Genomic DNA, 12,312 nt, shown 5'->3' with positions numbered 1-12,312 from the left:
TTTCAGTCTTGAGCACAAATCTGGCCAAACCAAGACACCATGGGAAATGAGAATGTAACTTCATGGACAGAATTTCATCTTGCTGGACTTGGGCACCTGAGAGCTCCCACTGTTTTCTTTGCCGTTGTCCTGTTTATGAGTCTTATTGCTCTGACAGGAAACGCTCTCCTCCTCTTTCTAATCCAGACGGACTCCTCACTTCATACCCCCATGTACTTCTTCCTGAGCCAGCTGTCTTGTGCAGATATGGGCCAAGTCCTCATTGTGATCCCTAAAATGTCATTCAATTTTTTAACTCAAAGAAACACTATTTCACTTGGAGGCTGTGTAGCACAGATTTTTTTCACTCTGACCATGGGGAGCTCAGAATGTCTCCTTTTGACTGTCATGTCATACGACAGGTACGTGGCCATCTGCAAACCCTTGCAGTATCCAGTTCTTATGAGGAGAACCATCTGCCTGGTCATGACTGTAGGAATCTGGTCTTCTTCATCGCTTATCATTATGGTCATAGCAATTTATGTACAATCTCTACCTTACTGTAAGTCAAATGTAATCGATCATTTTGTCTGTGAATTCCCAGCTTTGCTGAAACTAACGTGTGCGGACACATCTGCATTTGAAACAGTAGTATACTTTGACAATGTGTTGTTACTTCTCCTGCCTATCTTAGTCATTCTCTTCTCATACATAGCCATCCTTGTGAAGATTTTGAGCATGCGCTCAACTGGGGGAAGGCACAAAGCATTAGGTACCTGTGGGTCCCATTTATGTGTTGTGGGCATCTTCTATGCGGCATGCATTCTGACATACAGTACTCCTGTATCTTCTTACTCAGCCCGTAAGTCCATGATTTATTCAGTGTGCATCACAGTTGTTCCTCCAATGCTGAACCCTTTTATCTATAGTTTACGAAACAGGGATGTGATAGCAGCTCTACGAAAACTCTTTGTAAGATGTCCATCATATCAATAAAAGGGCTGAAACAAAATTTCACAGAGGTCTCTGTTTTGTTAATATCCCTATTTTAATTACAACAATAGATAAAAAGGATAACTGTCGATTTTATTTACAATAATGGAAAATGAAAACTCTTAGCTAAACAAAGTTGACAATGGAGAAAAAAAGGAGGTGACTGGCATTAAAATCACAGACCATTTGATCACAGGCCAACATATAATATGGGATATCATGGACCTTTCTTCACTTGCTATTACCACACCGAAATAATTCCTTGACATTAGATATTCTTCTCCATGGAATCTGAAATTTGCTTGCTTGCTCCTTCCTTCCATCCTTCCTGAGTGTGTGAGAGGTAGAGTTAATAATGTATAACTGAGAAGATTTCTTAAAACTGTATGAGCTGGTAGACTAAAGAAATTCCAGTTAGAGTTAGGAAACAGTATTTTAGAAGAGACAGAGGAGTTGGCTGGTGTGTGATGCAGAGGTGTGAGGAATGAAAGAAAGGACTGTTGGAAATAGTTGGATAACAAGAAGCAAAACTTCTAAGAAAGGCATTCTGGAGGCTGTTCATGTTCAACAGAACTGTTTTTGTAGAGTGAAGCCATAAGAAACTGGTCTCTGACTGTTGTGTGAGCTATGTTTGGAGTTGGAGTGATAGTGGTAGAGGCAGGACAGCATAACATCATGGCGGACGTTACTGAGAAATTGGCAGTCAGCAGAGAAAGCTAAGATCAGTGCTGGTGTGCAGTTTGAGGGAGCCTTCTGTAGACGATCAGAAAAGGAGAACACTGCCCTGAAGATGGTGGAGTTGGTGCTGTCTGAGAGCATTATATTGGTGAGGCTCTGTGAGCCAGAAGTTGAAGAGCAATGGCAGTTAGAGAGTACTCAGGGATTCCTACTACTACTGTATGGCTGGAGAGGAATTATGAGTTGAAGTTGTGTGGGAGATAACGATGAGAGAAGGTAAGTGTGAGAGGCTTGCTTATTTGTTTGTTTGTTTGTTTGTTTGTTTTCTATAGCTGCCCATCTTCAACCAAGTGACTCTGGGCAATGAACAATTCTAAAACAATAAGGAAATTATCCTAATAATTATCAGTATGGCTAAGAAACAGGACCCTTAACATTCGGAGCCCCAGGCCCGGGCACATAACCAGATCTTTAAAGCCTTATGAAAGGCCAACAGGGTTGGGGCCATTCTAATCTCTGAAGGGAGGACATTCAAAGGGCAGGGGCTACAGCAGAGAAGGCTCGTCTCCTGGTCCCTGCCAACTGTCATTCCTTGGCTGATGGGACCCGCAGCATGTCCAACCTGCTGGACCGAATTGGACAGGTAGATTCCAATTTCTAGTTTCCTGAGTCATGATTGAGTGGGAGAAGTACATGCAAGGTTGTGAGAAGAATCTGATACAAGATTGGGTGAACTACATGATGGGGAAGTTGAGCCAATCCTGTAGTGGCAGGTTGAGGGAGATATGAAAGAGGTTCCCCGCTTCAGGCCGTTCCTTCTTTTTCACCCCATGTTGTTGCCTTCATCTCATCCCAGCCTTATATCATTATCAGTTATACCAGTATTTTCCCCATTATTCCACATTGTCCAGGGACAGTGTTCAACATTTGTGAGGATTTATCACCCTTTTTGGAAATCAGATATGTGAAAAAGAGGCAGTGTAGGAATCGCCAATGGGGAAAGCATGTTTCACGCTGGTATAGTTTTCAGTGGACTCGATGGGTGGACAGCATTTCAATTCAGCAACAGAATAAAGTCTTATAATGGAAGCAAAATAGCATTTTTGCTTCTACCTCCTCTCAGATTTCTTCTTAAGTCTGTGACACTGCAATGTATACTATACTCACTATTTTCTTTTTTGCACACTTTTGCTGTAGGTTTAATATTTAATATCTGATGCAGAGTTCTGGAACCAGAAAATGGCTCAGTATTTTCATTTATTTTGGTTAGCCTACTTGAAAGTATTGCTGTAATATGGACTGACTGATTGATTGATTGATTGAATTTTGCTTTTGACTTGACCTGTAGTGTTATAAAAGAATATTGTATAATAACAGATCTTTTGTTATGTCTCTTCCATCACTTAGTATAATAACCATGCTACTTGTCATTCTCTACTATCTCTGTTCTTTTCCTTGGATATGAATCTGAAACATTGGAAAGAGGACACGCAGGAATATCTTAAAGATGACACACTATGTAAGGTTAGCAGCATGGCAGACACTTTCTTATGATGACATATCACAGTGAGAGGATGTCCATGGGAATCATTTATATTTCACCTTATTTCTCTAGCCAGCTTGCAACAATTTAGTTTAACAATTAAAAGCACCCTTCCAATTTAAAATCTATCAGAAAACCTAAATACCGTACAGTAGCAGCAATAAGAAAAAGCAATAAAGATGTCAGAGAGAGAGAGACAGAGGTGGATGAACATAGCAAAATATCATCATAGAGTAATAGCTTTCTAGTAAATGAATGCTTTTACCTAATTTTGAGGCTGATGGATGGGGAGATAAGGTGGACCATGCTTGGGAAGAAGTTCCAAAGCTGAAGTTCTACCTACAGAGTATAAGAACATTAAAAAATCCTTTCTGGATTAGGCTAAAGGAGTGCCTAGGGCAGTATCATTACTAGGGACTCCAACATACAACATACAACATAGCCAAAGAACTTATAAAAAAGCTTGGACACCTCACAGAGGGGAGCAAATATTTTATGATCTCCCAACTACAGTGCCTCCAGATAATCAAAGACCCAACAATAGAAGGAGATGAAATTTCATTTGATGCCACAGAACTCTTTACATCCCTAGATCCAGAACTAGCAAAAGAATCCATGGCAGCAGTACTATACAACACACTCGACTTAGCCAAAGCCCGCACTAAGATTGAAATACCCAGAATCATGGATCTCATCAACCTCTGCCTCCGTCATATTTTCAGTCTCATGGACAAATATACCAACAAATTAGAGGAACACCCATGGGATCACCACTCTCAGGACTCATAGCAGAGACTGTAATGCAGTGTTTAGAAACTATAGCACTCTCACACATACAACCCAAAAGTATGGATCCACTATCTACACAACACCTTCATCATAATAAAAAAGGAACAACCAGAGAAGACACATGAAACCATCAACAACATCTTCAAAGAAATAAAATTCACCAGAGAGGAAGAAAACAACAACCCACTACCCCTCCTGGACATCCTCATCAGCAGAGGAAATCATGGCAAATTAGAAACACAAGTTTATTGAAAAGCAACCCACACCAACCAAGTAACAAGCCACACTAACTAAAGTAACCACCCAACCTCCCAAAGAGGAGCTGTGTAAGGACATTATTCAGATGAGTTTAAACACACTGCAGCAATCCAGGATACCAGAAAAAGGAAACAGACTGCCTATACAACATCTTCCAACAAAATGGATACCGACGCAACTTTATCAAAAAGTGCCTGACCCCTCAATCCACTATAGGACAACCAATGCAAGCTATGAAAAGGATAACACTGCCATATGTCAAAAACATCTCAGAAACAACCAACAGATTATATAAAACCACATGGCATCTCTAACCAACCCCATAGCACACAAACCAAGCAAAGCCCTTCAAAACATCTTAAGTAAACCAAAAGACCCAGTAGCTCAAGAGGAAACAACAGGAGTCATCTACAACATACAGCATAAGGACTGTAACAGCCACTGTGTAGGACAGACAGGCAGAAGACTAGCAGAGCGCATTCAAGATCAACTAGCAGTCAGAAGACACGATGAAAACTCCTTAATCTCACAACACATGGACAGACTTAACCATAGTTTCAACTGGGAAACTGTGAGCATCCTAGACCAAGCTGAATCCAAAAATGCTAGGGAATTCCTGGAAGCTTGCCATTCAGACAAATCAGCCTTCAATAGACACATAGAAATAAACCACATTTACAGACCATTCAAAAAAGACAATTAAAAAAAAGCTAAGAAGGAAACAAAAAGACCAAAACACATCCTCTCCAGCAACCAACACCCAGATAGACAGGGATTAACACCAGACAAACAACCAAATGGAAAACAATACTCTAATCAAGGAACTACCAAGGAGAACCCCCCACCACCAACAACACTGGCAGGGCAAGCTACTGAATATAAACAGGGAGCAAATCCCACACTCACTAGCACTGATGATGTTACCTAATTGGGTAATGAAACGTCTGCAAGCAAACAACCAAGCTCAGAGAGCACCAAGGACTCTCCAAGTCTGCAATCACTGAAAATCAATGGCCCAAAGACTCAATCCGATATTCCTAAAAGATACCATGATTAGTGGCATCAAAAGTAGCTGAGAAGTCCCGCAAAAGTAATATGTATGGCTAACTCTATTTAATTTCTACTACTATTTAAAATCTACTACTGCAACAGTACCCAAAGCAGTCTTATTACTATAGCTAGGTAAATGCTTGATTGAAATGGGCCCTAGTCAATATTATACAACTGCAACTGGAGTTGCAAAGCCACCATTTTCTCAATAATCCCATCCAAAAATTGAATGTTTTTGATTGGCTTGTAATCACATAGATCGCCTGGGTCAAGGAAAAACCTCTTCAATACAAGTCTTTCAACCACTTCATTTAAGTGAGGGGAACACATCCCATCAACAAAGAGGCACTGATCATCTCCTTTAACCCTGGGGACAATCATCCTGGCCAGTTTAATCAGCCAGGAAAGAGAAAGATTGAGTCAGCTTACACTGGTACATAGCTCTAACTTCTCTTGATCTTTACTGAGAGATGACAGACTTCTTTGAATCTTGAAAAATTAGAAAATTCAACATAAGCAATGGCAAATCTAAGATGTTGTTCAGCACCCTCAGCAAATGGTTTTTGAATGCTTATATTATTGAATCTTGGGCAATAGCAGTTGATTTTAATGGTTATTTTGCCTTTCAGAATGCAGACCTTAGGTCACCACTTAGCATAGTGGAACATATAGTGTGCTCCATGGTCTCCAGAGGGTCCAAAGGGACTGCCACAAAGTCTCAGTTAGGTGTCGGTTTGGGGTCCACCACATTCTATAGAAATCCACCACACTTTCCAAACTGTACACACATACTACTCCCTGCTGTGACTATTTGCTACAGCAGGTAGAAACTGAACCTTATAAGTTTCATAAGATGCTAATCTACAAATATTTTACTGAAACATTCTCATGCTTCTCCTGTTTAATAGAATGTTCCTGATTTTTGTGTTAGTGTTCTGTAATTATCCAGGTATATTCAATTAAATGGGCTTAAAAGTTTTTTTAAGCAAAAATGCTTAGAATTATACTCATTGAGGTTCACAAATAAGTAATTCTCCAGTCCTATGGCCATGAACTGGATGATCAGAACTGGATGATCAGAACTGAAAAAATATTATCATATTAAAAGTTAACTTAATGAAACAAGTAGGCAGTATTTTCCCTCCCACTTTCAGTCCTTCCTTTAGAATAACATTTGTAGAAGATAATTAGTACAAATGTAGTATTTTTGTTTGTTATCTAATATCCATGCACACTACAACACCTTTTTTTTCAAAATAAAGGGAGAAAATGTCCTTGAGTTTAGAAAACTCTGTGTGTGTGTGTGTGTGTGTGTGTGTGTGCATGTGCGTGTCTAGGAAAAAGGGAAAATGGCAGGAATTGTAGGGAACATGACAGCCTGTTCAAAGAGAATTATTTTCAACTTTCTATTTCTGAAACTGCTCCATAATAGAGATCAGGAAGCCTCAAAGGTAAAGTTGTAACATAATTTATCCTTGGAGATTTTAAAAACTGGGAAATCAATGTTATGAAAGTGTTGTTTCTGGTTTAGACTCAGCCAGGTTACAAGGCACTTTTTAGAACTTGGCAACTAATATGTCTGGAGACTTAAATGAAGATTTTTGCTGTGATAACAGCATACCTGTAGATTAGGAAATGTTGTTTTCCAAGAAAGATACTTTCTTGTAGCTTTTGAATTATATTTGCAGTTGACTTCTGATCAAAAAATGGTCTGTTAATACTTGTTATTGTGGAGCGGTGAACATTGATCACTGCATATTAAAACAGATTTCAAAATGTATATTGAATAATTTCAAAACATGATGTCCTTTTTAAATATAAAGCAACTATGCATTAGGTAAATTTATAACCTTTTTTAGGCAAATCACACTTAATATTCTAGGAGGGAACGATAGACTCCATGAAGAAAAATTAATTCAAGCAGCAGGAGCTTTTCAGCAGCTTCAGAATGCATATATTGGTTGCCTTTAAAAATAGGTTTCTTTTCTACTTGTTTTTGCAAATATACATACAGTAGATACAGGTATGTGACCCTTGTATCCTCGTTATATTTTCATTTTTATTGTGCACTGATAACAATACTAACATATTATAGCTATATAGATCTACACGAGCTGTCTGTCTGATTGGGGGATGAGATCAAAAATCTTCTTTCTATGTATGGGGAAAGGGGTCCTTCCATCTGACATCTGATTCAGGAGAGGAATTGTGCTAGGAGAATGGAGAAGAGCATTGTGGATTCTCCCTCTTCCAGAATGGTTGGGAAGGTGATGCTGGAAGCTACAGTGTGAGATCCCCATTTTCTGTGTGTGTGGATACACAGAGATATACAGAGAAAGTGAGACACATTCACATAGTCTTTATAGCTCCATGCATCTCATCAATTTCTACATTTTCCCCTGATGGTCAAATAAGCAAATCTTTAAGCTTATTTGATCTGATAGATCCTTTTTGTTATACAGCATCAAGTGTTTTCCAGTGAAATAATATCATACATGTATTATTTATAACACAAATATTTTATTCTGCTTAGGGACATTAAAAACTCTAAGTGAAAGCCACCTTTAACATTCAGCGATGAAAATCATGAGTTTTTTTGAATAGAAAGTGGTACTTTCCTTTGAATGTGGGCATTCCCCTGAATGACAACTTTCCCTTTAGTGACTGACAGCATCTTTTAGAGTCATCTGTCCATCCTTATGCCAGAATAGCACTGACAAGGGCAGGTTTTATGTTACTTCAACAGCTGCTGGGTGAAGTTATTAAAGGGTGTGCACTTTTGTGAGAGAACTTGCAGCTCGCTTCATCAGATGCACAGAGCGGCTAGACTTACATAGGATTAGACATGCGTCTAGCCACTCCATGCATCATCAAGTTGCCAAGGTTGAGAAGCACTGATATATGTTATTGGTGGGGTATGGAGAAATGGCCAAAGGGTGCCTATCCAAGCCTTTGTCTGTGAATATTGCCTTTTTATTTCAAGCGAGCTTCTTCCAATGAGCTCCGGGAACTATCGTGGCTTGTCCTAGTTTGGGTGCTTAAAGTCAGAAATGTCTTTAGTTGTATATCATACATAGCCTTTTCTTGTTCTCACCTAACGCCTATTTCTTTGTCTGGATAATTCAGGAAATCCAGTGGTTATTAATAGGCTTATGCAATGTGTAGTTAACTCACTTATATATTTGTAGTTAAAGCATCACCAGCCCTCATTGTTATCCTTGCTGGAAATTTTCTGTAGGAATTGTGAGCATTAAGCCTTTAGGATCACCTTTTTATTATACACTTTTAATTAATAGTTATCTATTTCCCCTTGAGAAAGTTTGCCTCTGCATCCATGAAGACTAGTGCTGAAAAAGTATGGTTTTGCTAGGTAGGGATTGTAAGTAGTATGAGTACTGCAGTCCCAAACATCTGGAAACCTGAGCTGGGGACACCATAGAGGCAGACTAAGACCCTGAGTGCATGGATGAAGCATTTAGAAGTTCTGCTGCCCAGAAAAATGTGAGGGAGGAAAAAGACCCTTCTGAAATTGAGGAGTTTGGATTGTCTCCATGTTTGTCCTTTGACTCCAAATAGTCAACTTTTACAGTTTGGGCATTGGCTACATTCATATCAACCAGACTTCCCCAGAAGGGTGCCTTCCGTAATTCCACGTTGCTTGGGAATTTTGTAAGTAGAAGTCCAAAGACATCTGGAGGACATGACCTTAATAAGACATTGATATCAAACAAACTGGATGGGGATCCCACCACCGTGGGAAACGTACTATAAGAAAAGAAGCCATTCTAAAGGTATTTTATTTCAGCATTTTATTTTCCCCACTCTTAAGATTGGTGAGTTAACCTAAATGTTGAATCAATTCTAGCGCACCATATTCTCTTCTTGAATCTTTACAAAAAATCCAGACAAATAACGGAGGGATGGAGAAGGAAAACACAACATCTTGGATGGAATTTGTTCTTGTTGGACTTCAGCATCAGACGTCACCCACCATTTTTCTTGGTTTGATCCTCTTCATGTTTGTTATTGCTCTATTTGGAAACACGCTTCTTCTGTTTTTAATTAAAATGAGCTCCAGTCTTCAGACACCAATGTATTATTTCCTCAGTCAGTTAGCTTTTATGGACCTTTGTCAAATTCTCTCAATTGTTCCTCAAATGACGTTCCATTTTGTAAGCCAAAGATATACTATTTCGCTTTACCGATGTGTTTTTCAGATTTTTGTCACATTACTTATGGGAGGATCAGAGTGCCTGATCCTTGCAGCTATGTCCTATGACAGGTATGTGGCTGTTTGTAGACCTTTACAGTATCCAAACCTTATGAGGAACAAAATCTGCAACATCATATCAGTAGCTGCCTGGTTTTGGTCTTCTGTGCAGGCATTGAACTGTTCCCTTTATGTCCTGCCTCTTCCCTACTGCAAGTCCAACGTGATTAGCCATATTGCTTGTGAGTATACAGCCCTCATACAGCTGTCTTGTTCGGACAATTCTGCATTTGAAAGATCAGTATACCTTGGAACTTTCCTGGTCTTTCTCATCCCTATCTCAGTCATCCTTCTTTCCTACATGGCCATTCTCTTGCAAGTCCTGAGGTTGTGTTCCTCTGAAAGGAGCCACAAGGCCTTGGGGACTTGTTTGTCCCACTTGTGTGTGGTGGGCCTCTTCTATGGAGCAGCCATTTTGACCTACATGACACCCATCTCTTCCTATTCAGCACAAAAGGCCATGATAAATTCCCTTTTTACTACCATCATTCCTGCCATGATGAACCCTTTCATCTACAGCCTGAGGAACCGGGACGTCTTGGTAGCCCTGAGGAAACTCTTCGCAAAATGTATGTCAACTGCTATGAATGAGGCTGTGGGAGAAAGAAGTTAACTAGTATGCTTCTTTGGGGACCTAGTGGCCATTTCCAGTATTTATAACGAAAAATGTCATCAAAACATTGGTCGAAATATATTTTAATTTTAAATTGAAATTGGAAATGGACAGAAGTACTGGAAAAGATAGCGGTGCAATATATGACTATTGGTTGGTCACTTTTTCATTTCTTTTGGCTCATATGATATTTAGTTGGATGCTTGCAGCTATTTCTTTATTCTAGCCCTGTATCTGACTTTTTGGGGATAATAAAGATGGCTTCTTATGATACAGAATTATTGCAAGGACTCCTATAATAATGTATCTGAAGTGCTCTGAACACACTAAAGCACACACACACACACACACACACACACACACACATATACTGTATATTCATATCATATCCATTGCCTAATAACATAATGTTATTATACTACTATATTTTGGATATTTACTGTATATTTTAATTGCTTTTCTTCCATTCCTGTTGAACAGGGCCCAAATTTTGTATATCTGGCTTTCCCATGCCAAATAATGCAATAACCAACTTTCCTGCAAGAATCCTAGTACTCTTTGCATACCAACATTAAATTAAAAATGTTCATTTTTCAGTGTTAACAATCTCAGGATAACCCCCAAACTGAGGACTGATGAGCTCACCCAAGCTTTGGGTGATTTTGTATAATTTAAGCTTTCACATCCGTGCCATTGAGCATGTTTTTATTGTGGTGCATGAAAAGGTTGCCGCTTCAAGGGACTGTGTTGCACTGAACTTCTGCTCTTCCAGCATAAAACATGGCAACATTCCACTTGGTCCTTCATCCAGCCACTAATAATTCAGTGCCTGCATAACTTCAAAAAGGTGGCTGCGTTATGACCCCTGAAGCCATGCCTTGCCTCTCTCTCATTCTCAGGCTCCATCTATATACTATGAGAGTGATCAGTACTGTAGAAGAGTTTTCTAGACAGTCCTTTGGTAAGATGACATTTCTAAGATGACTTTCTCTTTGACCTGTGTCACCATGGCAAGCCCATTCAAGATGAGTTAGCAGGGCCCAAGGGGTGGCCACCATCTTCATTTCTTCAGTATATCTCAGAACTTGTAATGCCTAGGGTTCCCTCCCCCCCCCCCAAGAAATAATGAAACTGTGTTTAAAGGCTGCTGGCAATCAACCTCAGCCATTATTGACAATGCAGGACTGTTGGTCTCAGGCTTTGTCCACTATGCTGAGGGCTGGTGAGGCTGGGTTTGAATCTTGTGACCTTGTGGCCACCAACACCACAGTGATCTAGTCAAGTTCTAGGCACTCAGAGCAGCAAGGCATTTTAAGACAGGTTAAATAGCCTTTCTTCTGTGTCTCTCTTTCATTACCTCCTCCCTGCCACATTCAATCTTTCCTTCTCTACTCTCTGCTACTCCCATCTTTTCCTCTTGACTGGGGATTTCAGTTATTTCATGACTATTTTTTCATGGTGCACAGCCATGAATCATGACTGAATGGGCAACCTTAATGGAAAAAGTAGCAAGGACTGTGTTAAAAGGAACAAATCAATTTCCTTGAGAGGTACTGATTTCACTCCTGGATGTTTTCAGGCGCAGATGGGATGAATGGATGGATGGATGGATGGATGGATGGATGGATGGATGGATGGATGGATGGATGGATAGATAGATAGATAGATAGATAGATAGATAGATAGATAGATAGATAGAAAATTGGTTTCAAGACATTGGATGTAACAGCCCCAATGTCCTCTTCCAAATCTATGATTCTCTTCTGTTGGTCTCCCTTCCTGGCCCTTACAGCTTGGCACAGAAACGTTTGGCAGTAGACAAATCACATAGATTATATTGAAGCAAGACCAACCTGGATTTGCAATTACATTAATTGAGCTAATTTAGCATAAAAAGCAGCTGCACAGGCACAGACTCTTCTCATAACTTGAAAATGCCAAAATTCTTCTCTTTTCAATGCAAAAGACCTTAATGGAATTTGCAATCATATCTTCAGTGCAATAATTAAGAATGGAGATCTACTTCATCTGAATATCAAAAAGGAGATTTGAATTCCCTTAGGTATTAGGAATAGAAGAAATGAACAGGAAACAATTGATTAATTCTCATAATCCTCATGAATAAAGTGATCAAATGTA

At 39.5% G+C, this 12,312-nt stretch overlaps 2 protein-coding genes across 2 annotated transcripts; both read left to right on the top strand.

Annotated features, from left to right (window-relative positions):
* The first annotated feature begins 387 nt into the window (after positions 1–387).
* LOC103053975 (olfactory receptor 2T35-like) lies at positions 388–975 on the top strand. Its single transcript, XM_007443621.2, has one exon. It carries the CDS (start codon positions 388–390, stop codon positions 973–975), a length of 588 nt encoding a protein of 195 aa, XP_007443683.2.
* An 8,235-nt stretch (positions 976–9,210) lies between these two features.
* On the top strand, positions 9,211–10,173 carry LOC103053738 (olfactory receptor 2M5-like). The gene has a single exon (XM_007443620.2). It carries the CDS (start codon positions 9,211–9,213, stop codon positions 10,171–10,173), a length of 963 nt encoding a protein of 320 aa, XP_007443682.2.
* The last annotated feature ends 2,139 nt before the right edge of the window (positions 10,174–12,312 follow it).

Source organism: Python bivittatus, unplaced genomic scaffold, assembly GCF_059951505.1.
Source record: "Python bivittatus isolate LINGU-HERP-01145 unplaced genomic scaffold, Pbiv_v1 ctg000080_np1212, whole genome shotgun sequence".
Classification (NCBI taxonomy): Eukaryota; Metazoa; Chordata; class Lepidosauria; order Squamata; family Pythonidae; genus Python; species Python bivittatus.
This window is presented reverse-complemented; position numbering and strand designations above follow the sequence as displayed.

Bases quoted from the DNA above. Each gene is read 5' to 3' on its own strand.
- LOC103053738 (XM_007443620.2), top strand. From the start codon at position 9,211: ATGGAGAAGGAAAACACAACATCTTGGATGGAATTTGTTCTTGTTGGA.
- LOC103053975 (XM_007443621.2), top strand. From the start codon at position 388: ATGTCATACGACAGGTACGTGGCCATCTGCAAACCCTTGCAGTATCCA.